The sequence below is a fragment of the Xenopus laevis genome, chromosome 2L (assembly GCF_017654675.1).
Source record: "Xenopus laevis strain J_2021 chromosome 2L, Xenopus_laevis_v10.1, whole genome shotgun sequence".
In the NCBI taxonomy this organism is placed as follows: Eukaryota; Metazoa; Chordata; class Amphibia; order Anura; family Pipidae; genus Xenopus; species Xenopus laevis.
Window position 1 is genome coordinate 158,342,848 of NC_054373.1, and position 19,970 is coordinate 158,362,817.

At 42.0% G+C, this 19,970-nt stretch overlaps 1 protein-coding gene across 2 annotated transcripts in view; it reads left to right on the forward strand.

Moving 5' to 3' along the window:
• The first annotated feature begins 15,447 nt into the window (after positions 1 to 15,447).
• fam124a.L (family with sequence similarity 124 member A L homeolog) overlaps positions 15,448 to 19,970 on the forward strand; it is a 33,229-nt gene continuing 28,706 nt past the window's right edge. Inside the window, 1 exon segment of one of the 2 annotated variants that reach the window (NM_001092077.1) lies at positions 15,448 to 15,707. In NM_001092077.1, coding sequence (NP_001085546.1) covers positions 15,652 to 15,707 — 56 coding nt within the window. In that variant the 5' untranslated portion in view covers positions 15,448 to 15,651. 2 annotated transcript variants of the gene reach the window in all.

Consider the following 19,970-nt stretch of genomic DNA (forward strand, 5'->3'; position numbering starts at 1 on the left):
AGCAAGCTGATGTTCTGTAGCAAATTTTTCTTTTTTGTGGGACATACAAGCCCTTGCCATCAGATGGATCTATATCTAGAGGATGGTTTGTATGGCTTTTCCCAGCAGGTAAAATAGAAGGGTGATGCTGCCTTATGGAGCATTTTAGAATGCAGGGTCCAGCAGAAAGACTACTCGGCCAAGCACACAAGCTCATAGATCATTCATACAGCCTGGGAGCGAGGAACGAGCATGTTGGGCACTATGGTAACACAAGAGAAGCATGGCTATCTGATGACAGATTACAGAACACAGAAGAGTCAGGTAACAGACTCTCGGGGCCTTTATAGGTGGTGGAACGACCGGTATCTTATTATTTACCTGCTTGATGGGACCTGATACATTGTAGTAAAGTAAAAACTGTCCGTTAACTATTTTAGGGATTTGACTGATTAGCTTCTGCAGAAGATGAACAGAATTCCTGCACTGTGCTGATGAGCCCCAATATAAGTGCCCCAGATATGTGTTGTGATTGGCTATTTGGTAGCCCCTATTTGGACTGGCAAACGACAGGAGGTTCTGTTTGGAAGTGTTTTTTATGCAACAAGACTCGTCTCCAAGCTCGGAGTTCAAAAATAAGCACCTGCTTTGAGGCCATTGGAAGCAACATCCAAGGGGTTGGTGGGCAACATGTTACTCACGAGCAATTGGTTGGGGATAACTGCTATAGGATATTTCATGAATATGTTAATGTTAGAAGCCAAACTGGGGTTCCTTCCCAGAATTCTGTATGCTTGGCATGCAAATGAAGAAAGGGCCACCATTATTATTCATTAATAAATGCACTCGCTTATCAATACTGGACACATTTGCATTTGGGCAGTAACCTATAGTCACTAGTGACTGACTTATGGGATACCAAACAGGAGCAAATTTGCCCAGTGTTGATAAATGAGCCTGACCATGTTTTCATTGAAAAGCGAGAATATTTAAATTGAATTTAATTTGAAAAATGACATGATTTTTAAAAAAGATAAAGCTACTTTTTATAGTTTCATAATATATATAAGTTGTAATATGTAATATAATATAAATATATGTAATCCAGTTTATTGTACTTCCTTACAATCATAGGATTCTATCTGTGTATATAGCAGAGGATCAAGCATACAACTGCATCAGGTTCAGCTCTGAAGGGGCCTGGCAGCGGTGGTGTTGGATGGAGAGTGGTGTACACAAGGCGGATGAAATATGGTGCAGATTTGGTTTTTAGTTCTATTTTTGCATCAAGTTGCATTCCACCTGTGTTCAGCACTTGCCTGGGCCACAATTAGTACAGCCTAAGGGAAAATACACTCCTTTGTTCCCCTGCACTGGAACGTATAAAGATCCACAGCATCGGAAGGGTTGCACTGCCCCTGACTTAAGTGTGAATGAAGAAAGTAATTCTCTCTGCATCACAATTATGACTGAAAGTACTGTTGGGGGTGCCTTGAGGCAATTTTGAAGAAAAAGAAGCCTTTAGCTATGTATTCCTATTCCAGCCAAAAAAGCATTCTGAATGTACCGTACAGAACAGAAGATATTCTGTTCTGTCTGCCACCTTAAGCAGGAGATCTGAGGGTTCTTAATTGCAACATATTTGTTTAATTTCTTTTAAATAAAATAGTAGACTGATCAAACCGAACTTTTGGACTTATACAATTTAGCACCTGTTTAAAAATGAGCCTGTGATGCTCTATTGCGGTCTCTGCATTAAAATAACTGACGCTCCTCGTTGGCGCTCCCTTACTTTTCCAGACAGGACTTTCACGATGGCCACAGTCCCATAGCCCTCTCTTCTACTATCCTGTTTCCTATCACTTCATCCCTAACTGGTAGAGGATCTACCGTAAGGTTAGTTCCACTTATTCCTGGTTGGGGCTCTTAACTGCCCTTACTATCTTTTCCTAACTGGCTTGTACACCTAGTGCACACTATAACAGAACTTTCCTAACTCTGGCTAAGCCTACTACTTACTTCATGGCTCGGCTGTTCTTTCCTCCACGCCCACCTACGAACTGCCACACCCGTGGTTTCTTGCACCTATTTATACTGTTTTTCTTCCCATCTAGTGGCCAGGGTGCAGATACTGCACTTTTCACCCTTGTATCCACCTTACATGTTTGGCACTCTTGTCACCCATGCTAAAGTGCAGTTTGTGGCAAAGTTCTCACCTTGTGGCAGAAAAGGCCCCTGCCAGTCTGCCAGGCAAAACTGATATAGTGGAGCAGCTGTATCATACATTTCAGATGCCTGGGAGACATTGTTACAGAGCTGCATCATCTGTATATAGCGTAACCTCACATACTGTACACTGCATTGGTCAGCTTTCTTCTTTTATATTATTCTCAGGTCTTTCTTTCAGCTCTGTAGTGTTGGTCTCCCTTGCACCTCCCATTTACTTGGGCCACTGTAAATCCTGACATGGTCTATATCATCCTCTGCAGTCGCCAAATTCACATTAAGCACTGAGGGGCACGGTCTTCTTGCATTTGAGAAATTATGCCTACAAAACCATAAATGTATAGCCCTCTACGAGAAAGCAAACCCCAATTAGGCAACATAGACCCCCATTCCAGTCTTTCTAAGGCATAGTGTCATGGTGGAGTTGTCGGCCATTCCTTTGCTCCCAAATGGTGTATTGCAAAAAGGAATATATGTGCTAAAAAGTGCTAATGCACATGTATCGGCAAAAGAAACAAAGGAGTTGTAGTAAAATAGCCTTTATATTGTTGGTTTAGGAAGGCTGTGTTTTAGGGATGGCTTTGGTTTGGGGGGGGGTCTGTGCAGGGTCCTTATGTTGGCTAAGTAGGTTTAATTTTCTATTAACTGAGTCTGGGTTGTGTTTTCTAAAATAATATATGGTTTCAATGTAGGGATGTGTGAGCCTGTGACCCAAAAGAATAGATTTCAAATGAATGATGTACTTCTTTTGTAGCAAAACATTTCACATTATCCATGCTATTACCCACCATAAACAGCATGCGGACCTAGTTTTTGGTCCGAACCCATTATCACTGGTTTAGACCAAGTCATAGACCAAAAGAAGAAATGTTATCTGACCAAATGAAAATATTATGTATTCAGTATATCCCTGATCCTTTCAATTAAGGAATCAATCACATTGGCTCTACCATAGCATCAAGGTTTTACACAACTGTAGCCTGGTGTATTTTGTTCTTTGGAAAACTTGCATTTCCATTAAAGGGCACTAGATGGCATTAGAAGAAACATAATTTGAAAAGAAGAACATTAAACTAATATGTAAACATGGATTATACTGAAGTAAGCTGAAAAGAATGCTCTAATGATTCCTGGGTTTCTGATGATAATGATAAACATTACAGCACTAACTAAATCAACAAAAGTCTTTTGCACACATGAGCTTCACATGTTGGTTCACTCCCAGGGGTACCTCCACCTGTCCATAATTAGCCATATAAGATGAAAAATATGCCATTGTGTGAAAAGTACAATGTATGAACACTATTTTATTCTGTTTAACTGAAAAAAACAATAAAAGAAGTTCCACAAAAAAAAATATGCCTTTGGCAGTTATTCAATGGAGCCTTGGGAGAAACAAAGGTGTCCCCCAATCCTGCACCTTAAATTGCACATTAATTGGACAAATAAGTTAGGGAGCACCAGTAGGCAATGCCTGAACAAAAGCTTAGAAAATTAGAGGTAAGGGGTACAGCATTGTGCATCTAGCATCTACATCTGGGACACTGGTAAATGTTTTTTTTTTCTTTTTGAAGGACTCTAGAAAACAAGTAGCAGATGGAACCGGGAGGGATATATTTATTTCTACTTTTTTTTCCAGAATCATGCTATCCAGTGAAGTTTTGTTACTATTGCAGACCTCTAATGACATGTTTGGTCAGCACCCAGTCAGTGTGTTTGATTGGTTAGTGATTCCCTTGTTTTACAATATTAGTATTTGATCAAATTGTGTGGTGGCCTATAGTGCAGGGTCAGTGGTGATTCACACCTGGATCTCATAATGTTAACTGCGTTTGATTGGTGGTCTTCATTTAGCTGCCAATGGCAATGTTTTTTAGAGTTTTTGTTTATTTTAGAATATTTTTAAATATTTTGTTTAGTATGGGGGAGGTAAAAATGTCAGTTTTCTTTTATTACAATTTTATCACAAATTGTGATGTTTTTTCTACGTTGATTCTCACAAGCTACATTCTATAGGCCACATTAGCAGCTTCTGTTTATATACTCAAGTAGCTGTGATAATAAAATGAAAAGATTATTGGATTCTATTCAGATTCCCCTGAGAAAAAGATACAGTATAAATGAATCTTTTAGTGTGAGTAAAGTCTCTTCACTTTTTGTTGCAAGTCACTCCCTTCCCATTATTTGTGTTCCAGCTATGAAACAGAGTAGAACATTAATCCAGCACCAGACCTGTCACCAGCTCCTATCCTCCCAACCCCCATACACACAATTACTAGTAATTATGAGTAATGACCCATGCCTCCAGCTAATGATCTTTAAGCTTTCTCATTTTGGTACACGTGATGTCTGTCCAGGTGGCACAGTCAGAGTAAATGAGAGAAGGGCCGTGCGTGTGGGGATATAAATATTTTAGGAAAGATGTTGACATGCAAATTGAGTCTAGGCCATTGTGGTCAGGAGATGAAAAAGTCAAGATTTATGTTCCAAATATTTTCCGTTGCCCACACAGAAAAGGAAGTTTTCACGTCTTTTACAGGAAAACTATACCCCTCAAACAATGTAGGTCTCTATAAAAATATATCACATAAAACAGCCCATATGTTAATCCCTGTTTAAATAAACCATTTTCATAATAATATACTTTTTAAGTAGTATGTGCCATTGGGTAATCATAAATAGAAAACTGCCATTTTTAAAAACAAGGGCAGCCCTCTGGGATCGTATGTGCACACAAACAAACCAAACAAACTATACTTGTTAGGTCACATGAGCCAATTAACAGACAGAGTCCTGTCTTTTGCTTCCACACTTCTTCCTCTTACAGTTAGAGTTGTAGTATTTCTGGTCAGGTGATCTCTGAGGCAGCAGACCGTTACTAAATGGTGGTTCAAGGCAAGAGATGTAAAAGGGCAATATTTACTTAAATATATATTCCAGTTTGATAATATCCTTTAATATTCCACTTAATATGAAAGTATTCATTTTGGGGGTATTGTTTTCCTTTAAGCTCTCCTACAGTTATTGAATGTGCTTGTTAAATTGTAAAATAGAAATACAAGATATGGCAGGAAAAAGACTAAAAGGCCCAAAAGTCAGCTTAAATCAGTGGTTCCCAAACTGTGGGGCAGGCCACCACTGAGGGAGTGTGGAACAAAAGTAAGGGTCTGGATCTGAAGTTCATTTAGGTTGAAATGTAGACATAATGCCTGTTTCCTCTAGTTATCCATGAAAGTCCAACAAGAAAAGTTAGTAGAGAGTTGTAGTTGAATATGCATTTACTCCCCTAGATATTCTTGGAATTTTGAATAAATGGCTGATATAGGAACAGTTTACTACATCTGGAACCTTAAAAGGGGTGCCCACTGCCCTGAACAAAGGTTGGTCCTCCAAGGGGATGCTTGAACCTAAAGTGAAACTACCACTGGCTTATATAGAGATCCCAGCAACTCACTGAGACCACAAGACCCTAATAATCAGTACAATTAGTGACTCTGTAACAGTAGTTCCCAAACCATGGTGCTGGCCTGTGAGGGGAAGGCTCAGTATAAAGGCTTATTTGGGTAAAATCTGAGGAGAAAGACTATTTGCTTTGTTTAGATACACCAGAAAGACCAGTTTGCAGGTCAATAAGGGTGACATTTGGGAGGAACATTTATTTTTTTTATCCATCTTGAAACTATGGCTGAATGTCTGTCACTGCAATATCTGTAACCTTGTTTTGAAACAAGGGGGGTCCTGCCCAAAAGTTAGGGTTGCTTTAATGAAATAATCAGACAACTACTGCTCTACATGTGGTCATTTGGTATCACTTCTGGGGAGCAGAACCTTTGACTGCAGTTGGTGAGTGGTGGTCAGTAGGGTGTGAGCAAATTGTTTCTCCAAGCTCATTGAAGGGTTAGAAGGGGACACAGCTGGGGACACAGGGTCAATAAGTTATGCAACCCAGTCTGGTATGCTACATAAAAACAGTTCCTGCACATCTTTTATCTACCGCTTGGTTTTTGTCTCCTTTTCTTTTTCACAAATTTATAGTAAATATATCTACTGAACATATGAACGCATGAAGTTAAAATGTGTAATTCTCCCAGAATTTATGCAAATCTCAAAATCAGAGACCACGATTACTGTCTTTAAAACATCCATTTATTAGGAACAACCCCTTTGTTTAGCTTTCCCTAATAGCTCTAAAGAAAATGATTTCCTACTAGGATAACGTTTCTGAACGTGGTTGCCACGTGTGTATTGTGTCCTGATGATGTCCCTAAATCTCTTCCCTATTGCATGTTACACTAACTGTATTTCAGTATGTCTGTGTCCAACTATGTACAACCCTGGTGGGATTATATCATAGCACAATGCAGGCCCCATGTTTACACTATCTGCCCTGGTTGTAGCAGTTAAAGGGGAGGTTCACCTTTAAAGGGGACCCGTCACCCAAAAGAATTATTCAAAATCCTATTTTATCACATCAGTCAAGCAAAATTAACTTTAATTACACTATAAATTATTCTAATCTTATTTCGTTTGTTCTGGGAATTCATAATTATAGCAAGCAGTCAGGAGCAATTTTGTAGACACTGTTATTAAGACAAGCCTTGTATTATCTCAGAATCTTGTTTGTGCACCAGAATGGGGGACCTGATGTCCATCCCCATGCCCTGGTTACACAATTAAATGGTAAAGAGAACGGGGGAATGTGTGGAGAGCAGTGACATCTAGGAAGTGCTGAATCGAAAAGTGAAAGTAATTGCTTGCTTGCTATGAAAGCTTAAATAAAAAATAAAAAGTTAGATTTCATGTTTAATTTGAAAAGGGCTTTTATTATACAGATTTTTGTGTCTGGGTGACAGGTCCACTTTAGATTAACTTTCAGTATTTTATACTGTAGTATGGCTAATTCCTAAGCAACCTTTCAACTGACCTTCAATATTTATTTGTTATAGTTTTTTTATTATTTGCCTTTTCTTCTGACTCTTTCCAGCTTTCAAAAGGGGGTCACTGACCCCATCTAAAAAACAAATGCTCTTTAAGGCTACACATTCATTGTTATTGCTACTTTTTAATTACTCAAATTTCTATTCAGGCCCTCTCCTATTCTATTCATATTCCAGTCTCTTATTCAATGCATGGTTTCTAAGGTCATTTGGACTCTAGCAACCAGATTGCTAAACATTGCAAGAGATGCAATATGACTAGAAAAAAAGTTGTCCCACAGTACCAGCCTCATCTCAAATGTATTTAAACTGTACTTAGAGCGTAGAATTTCTACCATTACAAAGCAATTGGTATTTAAGCGTTCACGGGACTTTAAAAACCCTGTCTGTTATTAGGAAGAAAATCTCCTAAACCATGCAAGGACTAATGCTTGTTAAGCCTCACAATCCTACTGTAAATTGTGAATGCTGAATTATGCTCCATAATTGTAATCAAGGCCCTTTTCTAACATGACATTTTTAAACAGCGAGGAAATCTATTAAACAAATGCATTTAATAACAATAGAGCAGTGATTCTGTTTCTGGGCACTGGTGCAAGCCGTTATGTAATGCCCAGTGATTTCCTGTACAGGAAACTGGCATGTCCTAGAACTGACAGTACTATACTGTTCTTTGGGATAAATGTGCTACTGGCCAATATAAATGTTTTCACTTAAAGCCTTTATTTTGATGGGACACATAGACACATACCCATACTTGTGACAGTTATACTGTATGAGTAAATATGAGTTTTAAAAGGATGCTAAGTGCAGATGCTGCAGTTGTTTCTTGGTTATAGATAGAGATAACATGTCATCATTCTGAGGATTGTATCTACAAATAGTGGGTGGGCCTGACTACCCCATATTTTTGATATCATCACTAAAGCAAGAGATGTCCATGACCGTGACTGTGAGAAAGGACTGGAGTATGCTTAGCTGGAGTCACAGTTGTGGCAAATGGTTATTTTGGAGTCGCATTTGCCTCATCCAAAAGAAAAACTCTCTACTATATTGTCAGCTGGGCTGTAGCTACCATATAGGCACCCATGGGTGGGTGAGGTCTGGTGCCTAGGGCAGCACAGTGCCTAAATACAGCCCTAGTTTATCACTAATTTTTTGTTTTCAAAATTCAAGGCAAGGCAAAATTCAAGTCAAAATAAGTAACCAGCTCTAAATTAGGTGACAGCTCATTTCAGTCTAGATAATATCATCAAGTACAGTCCAGCAGGAACTTCACAGAGAGCAATACCACATCTATAGTCCAGATCTAAATCAGATTTTTAATCAATAAGCTGAACATGTATAGAGTAGAAAGATTGCCATCACTAGACATGGTTTTGGTCTTAGTATGCTACAGTGGAAGAGAGTGCTTTAGGGAAGTTCATCCATGACATTTTTCATTGCCTACTAGGATGACTACTGAGTGTAAAAAAAAGTTTCCCAATTTGCCAGAATACCTGCCAACCTGGTAACCCTGGGATCATGGTCCCTGTCTTGGTTCCTTTGGGAACTGAACAAAGACAGAGACCATGCACTCCAGGGTTATGCAACGATTTAAATCCATTTATTAAGGACTTAAAGATATTTTGTGCATAAAGCTTTTATAAAATGCCCTCCACTTTCAATAAAACAGGGGTGGTTTGTCTATTTATTACAAATTGGACTGGCAATCTGTGAGTTCTGGCAAATGCCAGAGGGGCTGCAAGTTGGGGACTGGTTGGGCCTCTAAGTACAGGTATGGGACCTGTTATCCAGAATGCTTGGGGCTTGAGGTTTTCCAAATAAGGGATCTTTCTGTGATTTGGATCACCATACCTTTAGTCTACTAAAAAAAACCAGTAGGATTGTTATGCCTCCAATAACGATGAATTATATCTTAGTTGGGATCAAGTACAAGGTATTATTTACAGAGAATTTTGAAATTGAATTTTTGACTAAAATGGAGCCTAAAGGAGACTTTCCATAATTCAGAGCTTTCTAGATAACGGGTTTCCAGATAACGGATCCCATACCTGTACTTGAAATACCAGGGCTTTTTTTGAGTCCCAGTTGTCTGGTCAGTCCTACACTTACTTTCATCTGATTTATTATAAATTCTACTATGTCATCATGCAGGTTTCACAGGGACTAAACTTTACCTGCAACTTGCTTTTTAAGGTTAAATCTTCATAATGATTGCCCTTTCATTGGACACCACAGGCAATGTCCCCATACCTTACAGCAGTTAAGCTTGTGCTAATATTGCTCTCTTTCATACACAGCCATAGATTATGTTTCTATGCAGTCTGGATTATGCATGTGCTGTTGTGCTGAGGAAGGAAGCGAGGATTCTAGTTACTCACCTCATTTATCTTTTTAACCAGGTAAATGACCTTCGGGGTACGATGAGCCCAAAAAGAGAGAGGAATCAATCCTATCTCTCGGATAAATGAAACATGCAAGACACTTTTAATTATTTTACCCTACACCAGTGCACAGAGGTTGGAGCAAGTCTGGATGAAACAATTGTTCATTATTCCAACATGAATAGAACAACACAAACTATCATCATATTAAGGAGAACTAAACCCTAAAAATTAATATGGCTAAAAATGGCATACCTTATTGCACCAGCCTAAAGTTTCAACTTGTCAATAGCAGCAATGATCCAGGACTTCAGACTTGTCACAGGGGGGTCACCATCTTGAAAAGTGTCTGTGACACTCACTACTCTGCTCTGAGCAGCTGCTGAGAAGCTAAGCTTAGGGGTCCTCACAAATTATCAAGCAGAAAATGAGGTTGGCCTGTAATATAAGCTGATGCTACAGGGCTGATTATTAAATTCTTATGCTAATTGCACTGGTTTCTGTGCTGCCATGTAGTAACTATCCATATTAATTAATAATCAGCCTTATACTGTGACATTTATATTCTATGTGTACTGTATATTGTGAGTGAGTCCCTAAGCTCAGTAAGTGACAGCAACACAGAGCACGTGTGGTGAATCACAGAAAAGTAGATGGGGAGCTACTGGGGCATCTTTGGAGACACAGCTCTTTACTGCTAAAGGGCTGTGGTTGCCTTGGGCTGGTACAGAAGCACAAAACATAATGTACAACATTTCTATCTTACTTTTTTTGTTAGGCTTTACTTCTCTTTTAAACCATGAGCAAGGCAACAGCACAATGACTTCTGGTGCAATTAATTCTGTATTATCAGTGACCAATAACAAACATTGTTCCCATTTTTTGGAAGTAGATAGGGAAGATTTATTTATGAGACATCAAGAGAAATGTTTCAGCCGTGAATATTTTATAAAGCTCTTTACAAATGATAATACAATAAGAGTGGGAAGAGACTAATCAGTAGAAACACAGTCCCATACTTATAAGGGCTTACAATTACAGGGTTATCGGTACTGGTACAGGAGCTTCTTTCATTACACAGTTGCTATAAACGCTGGGCTGATTCATTCCAGGGTTGCTTGGGTAGGGAGAAACTGCATTGCAGAAATCCTGGAGGAATCAATCAGTGCTCATCTATTATAAGGATAAGAGATAAGAGTAATGCAAACCCACTGGGCAATGGAGGTAGGAAGCAGTGATGCTCCTTGGAGTGGACCTGAGGGGGGGGGAAGCAATGCAATTCAAGACAGAGTTGTTGAAGAGGAGAATTATAGCTGATATTGCGAGGTGATGACAAGCAGTGCCAGTACGGATCCATTGCAGGACTGCTGAAAGAAAGCACTTATCTGATCTGGTTGGGGAGAGGAGCTTTGTTATTCTAGGATGTTGGGGGGAAAACGGTTTCTTTCAAAAGGAGAGGAAGAGAGACCCAGAGACTTCTTACAGTGTTACCCACAAAGCAGTTTGTGAAGTCATCTATATATTTACAAAAATAATTCAATTGTGCCAATTCTATAAAAAAAAAAAAAAACAGTAAATTGATCTCCTGAATCAAAAACATGGCAACACTGTTCTCCTTGCTTATGATATTCCATTACTATGTCAATCTGTTCTTGGCCTGTAGGGGGATTCAGCAGCAGCTGGAGGGATACAGTACGTTGCTCCATGATAAACCGTACAAGCACTTCTGTACTTTTCCACTGGCCCCTAACCTCACCCAACCCTAATCCACCACAAATTCTACCAATGTTTTAATTTCATTACTGGAAATTGGATTACATAATTGGTCTTGCAGAGATTATACATAGCTTGTTGGCAGCCTTATCTTATATAGTGGTTTTAACATCTATATCTGGATATTATAAACCAATATCAAAGCAGCCAAATTGCTGTCCACTGTTACACTTTCACCACCCTTTCAGCTCATGTTTCTAACAGTATTAGTGCCAGTAGGTTTGGCAGTGTTTCATCATTGCTAATTCCTCTCCAAGTAACAAAATTGTGGAACAAAAATTACAGTAACAAAATTGTGGAACGCATGAGGATTAGGTTGAATGTGGACAGTATGGCTTATTTATAAATGCACATGGCAAAAAGCAGTCACTAATTTATTTCCCCAGAATTCCAGTGTAATTTTGGGAAACCACTAAATAGCATACACTCAAATATGCTATTTACAACTGTGGGAACAAATTAGAATTACAGTGCCAGTAAGTTTATTTGTGCATGAATGCTGCAGACTCATTGCAACAGGAGTCACTAGTAATACAGACTTATTGCAGCAGTTATCGCTAGTAATATAGACTCATTACAGCAGAAATCAATAGTAACACAGACTCATCACATCAGGGGTCTAATACAAATACATTGCAGAAAAAGTCACTAGTAATACAGACTGATTGCAGCAATTATCACTAGTAATACAGACTGATTGCAGCAGGAATCAATAGTAATATGATTTTATAGCCGCAGAAGTCAATAGTAAAACAGATTCATCGCAGCAGGAGTCACTAGTAATACAGACTCATTGCAGCAGGAGTCACTAGTAATACAGACTCATTGCAGCAGGAGTCATTTGTAATACAGATATATTGCAGCAGGAGTCACTAGTAATATAGACTCATTACAGCAAGAATCAATAGAAATATAGATTTATCGCAGCAGGAGTCACAGGTAATACAGATACATTGCAGAAAAAGTCACTTGCAATGCAGAATTGTTTCAGCAGAAGTCCCTAGTAATATAGACTCATCACAGCAGGAATCACTAGTAATACAGACTCCTTGCAGCAGGAGTCACTAGTAATACAGACTTATTGCAGCAGTTATCACTAGTAATATAGACTCATTACAGCAGGAATCAATAGTAATACAGACTCATCACATCAGGGGTCTAAGGTAATACAAAAACATTGCAGAAAAAGTCACTAGTAATACAGACTGATTGCAGCAATTATCACTAGTAATACAGACTCATTGCAGCAGGAATCAATAGTAATATGATTTTATAGAAGCAGAAGTCACTAGTAATACAGATTCATTGCAGCAGGAGTCACTAGTAATACAGACTCATTGCAGCAGGAGCCACTAGTAATACAGACTCATTGCAGCAGGAGCCACTAGTAATACAGACTCATTGCAGAAGGAGTCATTTGTAATACAGATATATTGCCAGGCCCAGATTTGTGGCGAGGCCCCATAGGCCTGGGCCTAGGGCGGCAAAAAAATAGGGGTGGCATGCCGCCCAGCCGCATTATGGGGACGTGTGCATCCCCATTCAATTACACTAGGGCCGTCTGTGCTTTTTCGCAGGCGCGCCTAGAATGAGAAGTGTAGGCGGGCGCTAGGACCGCGCGGCCGCCTCATCGGACCGCGCGGCCTAGGGGCGGCAGCTGAAGCAATCCGGCACTGTATATTGCAGCAAGAGTCACTAGTAATATAGACTCATTACAGCAAGAATCAATAGAAATATAGATTTATCGCAGCAGGAGTCACTAGTAATACAGACTCATTGCAGCAGGAGTCACAGGTAATACAGATACATTAAAATGTCACTAGCAATGCAGACTTGTTTCAGCAGAAGTCACTAGTAATATAGACTCATCACAGCAGGAGTCACTAGTAATACAGACAAATTGCAGCAGGAATCACTAGTAATACAGACTCATCGCAGCAGGAGTCACTTGTAATACAGATACATTGCAGCAGGAGTTACTAGTAATATAGACTCATTGCAGCAGGAATCAATAGAAATATAGATTTATAGCAACAGGAATCACTAGTAATTCAGATTCATCGCAGCGGGGGTCTCAGGTAATACAAATACATTGCAGAAAAAGTCACTAGTAATACAGACTAATTGCAGCAGTTATGAATAGTAATATAGACTCATTGCATCAGGAATAAAAAGTAACATAATTTTATAGCAGCAGGAATCACTAGTAATACAGACCCATTATAGCAGAGGTCTCAGGTAATACAGACTTGTTGCAAAAACAGTGCAGAAAAAAATCACTAGTAATACAGACTGATTGCAGCAGGAATCAATAGTAAGAGTTTATAGCAGCAAGAATCACTAGTAACACATACCCATTATAGCAGGGGTCTCAGGTAAAACAGATACATTGCAAAAACAAAGTCACTAGTAATACAAACTTATTGCAGCAGGAGTCACTAGTTATACAGATAAATTGCAACAGTAGTCACTGGTAATACAGACTCATTGCAGCAGGAGCCATTAGTACTACAGACTTATTGCAGCAGGAGTCACTGGTAATTAGGGTTGCCACCTGCCTGGTAAAAATGCTGGTTGATCACAATGTTATAATAGATAGGAAGGCTGGTATTTTTTTCCAGAAAAGGTGGCAACCCTACTGGTAATACCGAATCATTGCAGCAGGAGTCACTAGTACAGGTATGGAACCTGTTATCCAGAATGCTCTGGACCTGGGGCTTTCTGGATAACGGATCTTTCCATAATTTAGATCTTAAGTCTACTAGAAAATCTTGTAAACATTAAATAAATGTTTTAGGGAGATGTCCTTTATGTAACTCGGAGCTTTCTGGATAACGGGTTTCCGTATAAGAGATCCTATACCTGTAATACAATGATTTTATACCAATATTATTAATTACGAAAAAGTATGAAATATAGGATGACGGTATTTTTTTCCAGAAACGGTGGCAACCCTAAGCAGGAGTGGCACGGTCAGACTGGGAGGCTGTGCCAGGGCCCCCATCCGCTGCACATTTGCGTCGATGTGTTTGTGCGCATGCATGCCACCATGAGTGTGCGCATGCACGCACTATGTTTTTACCGCGACGGCCCGAAAAAGGGAGGAAGCGACAGGAAAGAAGCCACCAGAACTGGGATATGGGTGCGGATCTGGGCTGGCGGGGCCCGCCGGGTTTTTTCCTGGTGTCCCGTCAGCCCAGTCCAACCCTTGTCAGTAGTGATACAGACTTGGAGCTGGTATTCACAGTCAGTGCACGTTTCTGCTTGCAGAGATGCATAATGTGACAAGAGAAAATCTCCTGCACATTATCTGCCACTAGTAGGGCACTATCTGTTTTATTTTTGCCAGGCATTGCCACCTCTGAGACTACAGCTCTTAGTCTGAAGGGGATGATTGTTACCAAAGAATTCTGGTATTGCTGGCTGCCATGGTCACTGTCAGTAGGGAATTCAGAGGATAGAGGCTTAATGGATATGTGCACTAAGTCTTCATGTACAGCAATGACAGCATACGAGTGTGTGTGTTTCTTTGACTGCACAGTAGATAAATGTAGGTGACTTATTGTAGCTACTATCATCATTATTATTACGCTTCACAATAGTAGGACCGCCAGGCTGGGCCTCTTAAACTATGGCTTGTCTTAAATTAGACATTTTTGGAGTAAGGTGGAGAGTTTTTTTGATTCATAAACTTAAAATACCATTAAAACTTTCTCCATGAGGGGCCCCTGAAATGGCGCCAATAAAGCAGAATACAATGGTGCTGGGAACACTCCCTAATGGGCCCAAACACTACCTGCACTGTTTCATAACCAAAGTAAAAATAACACCCCTAAAAGTGACTTTTAACAAAAGTTTATTTTCACACACGATTAAAGTCGAATTGTGGTGGAAATGATGACAGAAATTGTGCCCTGTTGGAGACCCCAGGAAAGTGACATTTAGCAGCTCAAACTCGCATAGTCGCATATGAGGAGCAATGGCATAATTAGTGTCTTGTTGTTGCACTGGCGAAGTTGGGGTTAAGCAATTTCATGACAGAAGTCGCTGCCCCCAGGGATTAAAAGATGCTGTTGCTGCTGAGGCTGTTGCTGCTGCTAATAAGAGGGGATGGAGCGAGAAGAGATTTCATTCAACGCCGGACACAAAGGTTGGGGGCGGGGCTGTGGCCACTGCAGCCGGAGAACCTGAGAAAAACAGTCGGGGGGAGGGACAGAGGGTCAGAAGGCGGCGAGAAGGAGGGTGCGGAGAGGTGGGAAAGTATCGGAGTATCCAGGAGTTGGCCGGGCAGGGAAGAATAACAGAGCTGAGGGGAGAGCTGCAGTGTGAGATGGGCCCTGAGCTGCGATATGGACAGGAAGGCAGGAGAGGATGACTGGGAGGACTCGGGAGCAGAAACAGGGGGGTAGGTACAGACATCTGCACATATTCCTCGCTGCTCAAAGTCTTGACTGTGTTTGTGTTTCACGTACTCGACTGTGTGTGTGTAGCATCGCTCTTTCTGATGTGTCTGTTACACTATACTTGTCTTGTACTTGTGTGTGCTTTACTTCTCCTGCACCCTATGTGACAGTGTTTCACTTGTCTTGTTGCACTCTCGTGTGTCTGTTCCACGTGTTCTGCACAGTGATGCGTCTTTCTCACGTTTTGCACTGTGACGTGGGTGTTTTGCACCGTGTGTTGCACTGACGCGTGTGTGTGCCTGTGACGCGTAGTGTGTTCAACTTGTGACGCGGTGGTGTGTTTTGCACCTGTGACGCGTGTGTCGTTTCACTGTGACGCGTGTGTGTTTCACTGTGACTGTGCGTTGCCTGTGACGTTTGGCACTGTGACGCGGTGTGGTGTTGCACTGTGACGTGTGTTGCACTGTGACGTGTGTTGCACTGTGACGCGTGTGTGTTGCACTGTGACGCGTGTGTGTTGCACTGTGACGTGTGTTGCACTGTGACGCGTGGTGTGTGTTGCACTGTTGACGTGTGTTGCACTGTGACGCGTGTGTGTTGCACTGTGACTGTGCACTGTGTGCACTGTGACGCGTGTGTGTTGCACTGTGACTGTGTGTGTGTTGTGTGTGACTGTGACGCGCGTGTGCGTTGCACTGGACGCGCGAATAAACAGTGCGTTGCACATCTAATATAGAACGCGCGTGCTGCGTTGCACATGTGACGCGCGTGTGCGTTGCACTGTGACGACCAGATGTGCGTTGCACCTGTGACGCGTGTGCGTTTGCACTTGTGAACGCGAATGGTGCGTTGCACTGTGACGCTGTGGCGTTGCACTGTGCGCGTGCTGCGGTTGCACTGTGACGCCGTGTGCGTTGCACTGTGACCGCCGTGTGCGTTGCACTGTGACGCGTGTGCGTTGCACTGTGACGGTGTGGTTGCCACTGTGACGCGTGTGGTTGCATGGACGTGTGCACCTGTGACGTGTGTTGCACTGTGACGCGTGTGTGTTGCACTGTGACGCGTGTGTTGCACTGTGACGTGTGTGTGTTGCACTGTGACGTGTGTTTCACTGACGCGTGTGTGTTGCACTGTGACGCGTGTGTGTTGCACTGTGATGTGTGTTTCACTGTGACGCGTGTGTGTTGCACTGTGACGTGTGTTGCACTGTGACGCGTGTGCGTTGCACTGTGACGCGCGTGTGCGTTGCACTGTGACACGCGTGTGCGTTGCACTGTGACACGCGTGTGCGTTGCACTGTGACGCGTGTGCGTTGCACTGTGACGCGTGTGCGTTGCACTGTGACACGCGTGTGCGTTGCACTGTGACGCGTGTGCGTTGCACTGTGACGCGTGTGCGTTGCACTGTGGTGTGTGTTGCACTGTGACGTGTGTTGCACTGTGACACGTGTGTGTTGCACTGTGACTGCACTGTGACGTGTGTGTTGCACTGCGAGGCGCGCGTGTTGCACTGCGAGGCGCGCGTGTTGCACTGCGAGGCGCGCGTGTTGCACTGCGAGGCGCGCGTGTTGCACTGCGAGGCGCGCGTGTTGCACTGCGAGGCGCGCGTGTTGCACTGCGAGGCGCGCGTGTTGCACTGCGAGGCGCGCGTGTTGCACTGCGAGGCGCGCGTGTTGCACTGCGAGGCGCGCGTGTTGCACTGCGAGGCGCGCGTGTTGCACTGCGACGCGCGTGCAACTGTGAGGCGTGTGTGTTGCAATGTGACGCATATGCGTTGCACTGTGACACACATGCGTCACAGTGCAACACACACGCCTCACAGTGCAACACACACAGGCGTCACAGAGCAACACACATGCGTCACAGTGCAACACACACAGGCGTCACAGAGCAACACACATGCGTCACAGTGCAACACACACAGGCGTCACACGCGACGGAGAGAAGCGGATCTGCTCCTTCTGCGTTTTTGGACCAATCTCCACTTCCTCTCCACTCTGTGTAGCTAGAAGCAGTGGAAGCTGTGATTGTCAGTATAGCTACAAGGAGATACAGAAGGGAGCGTTTCCACTTCTCTCAGCTTGCAGAAAAAATGCAGCCTGAGAGTAGCGGAGCCAACACCCTGTGTGCTTCATAGCTCCCGGATATTTTGGGAGACTCACCTCATACCACCCTTCCCCCCCCAGTCTCCCGACATTAAAGATGATTGCACTGCAACCCCCGCCCCCGCACCACAGCTTAGTTGTTGTGTGTGTGTTTCACTGTGACGCGTGTGTGTTGCAATGTGACGTGTGTTGCACTGTGACGTGTGTGTGTTTCACTGTGACGCGTGTGTGTTGCACTGTGATGTGTGTTGCACTGTGACGCGTGTGTGTTTCACTGTGACGCATGTGTGTTGCACTGTGACGTGTGTGTTGCGCTGTGACATGTGTGTTGCACTGTGACGTGTGTTGCACTGTGACGTGTGTTGCACTGTGACGTGTGTGTTTCACTGTGACGCGTGTGTTGCAATGTGACGTGTGTTGCACTGTGACGCGTGTGTGTTTCACTGTGACGCGTGTGTGTTTCACTGTGACGCGTGTGTGTTTCACTGTGACGCGTGTGTGTTTCACTGTGACGCGTGTGTGTTTCACTGTGACGCGTGTGTGTTTCACTGTGACGCGTGTGTGTTTCACTGATTTCTGTAACCATAGTAGGATGCAGAACACTGGGGTCGGCCAGAAACACCTGATGATTGGTCAGATCTTTAGGGGCTCGCTGCCCTTGTCTAGGCAATAAATGGGGCAGCCATTATAGATTGGGAGTATGATATGGTTTCAGCAACACTGCTATCAGTGTCAAACAATTTGCAGGCTATTAGTTGTTGTTGTACTACAAATTTCCTATCCTAAATCATTAAAGGGGTTTCAATAAATTTACCTTTAGTACAGGTTTGTGATCCGTTATCTGAAAACCCGTCATCCAGAATCCTTCGAGTTATGAAAAGGCTGTCTCCCATAGACTCCATTTTATTGAAATAATCCATATTTTCAGAAATGATTTCCTTTTTCTCTATGATAATAAAACAGTACCTTGTACAAACTAAGAAACAATAAATCCTTATTGGAAGCAAAACCAGCCTATTGGTTTAAATGATTTTCTAGTAGGTTTAAGGTATGAAGATCCAAATTATGGAAAAATCTGTTATCCAGAAAACCTCAGGTCCTGAGCATTCTGGGTAACAAGTCCTATACCTGTATGATGTAAAGAGTGATATTCTGAGACAATTTGCAATTGGTTTTATTTGTGGTTATTGAGTTATTTAGCTTTTTATTCAGCAGCTCTCCAGTTTGCAGTTTCAGAGGCTGAGTTACTATATAGGTGCTAAGTTGAACCAGTGCAGTTACCCATGGCAACCAGTTTGCAAAAAGCTTTGTATTACAAATTAGCACTTCTGTGTTAGTATATCCGCCCCCAGTGGCTTGTGCCATGTAAGTTGCAATAAGCATGGACCTGATACCTGTATGTGTAGGTATTAGCATGCAATCTGTATGTTTGAGATATGCGCCCTTCTGTTGTACAGCACTGCACAATATGTTGGTGCTTTATAAATGTGCATGATAATAACCAAGGGCAGTCTGTGAGTGCTAAGCTTTCTGAACAAATGCAAAGCAAGCACTCAAACACTGGCGACTCTTCCTTACCAAAATAAATATAAAATCACTGCTTGTATTAGTTTGAAAGCATTTCAGGACACATTAAGGGGCAGATTTATCAAGGGTCGAATTGAAAATTCATATTTGAATTTTCGTTTTTTTTTCTTCGTTTTTTTTTTATGGTCAAAACTGTCAAATTCTACTAGGCGGTTATTCGAATTTGATTCGAGTTTTTAAAAAGAACTCAAATTCGACTATTCGCCACCTAAAACTTGCCAAATTGCTGTTTAAGTCAATGGGAGACATCCAGGGAGTTGTTTGCAGCCTTCCTGACATTCAAGTTTTGTTTTCGGAGAAAAAAACTCGAATTTAATTTAATTTTCAGGGTCGATTTAACTCATCCGAGTTTGAAAAAGAGATTTTTTTAATACATTTCAATTGGTCGAATTCATGGGAGTTTAGGGGGAGTTTTTAAAACGCACATGAATTTGAAATTCGAATTTGATAAATGTGCCTCCAAGAGTAGGCCAGTGAATGAAGCCCTTGGTCTCCATGGAAAAGAAAAACACATTCATTTACATCAGGAAATCAGTGATTAATTGCTGGTCTCCAGGTGCCAGACCCGGGATAA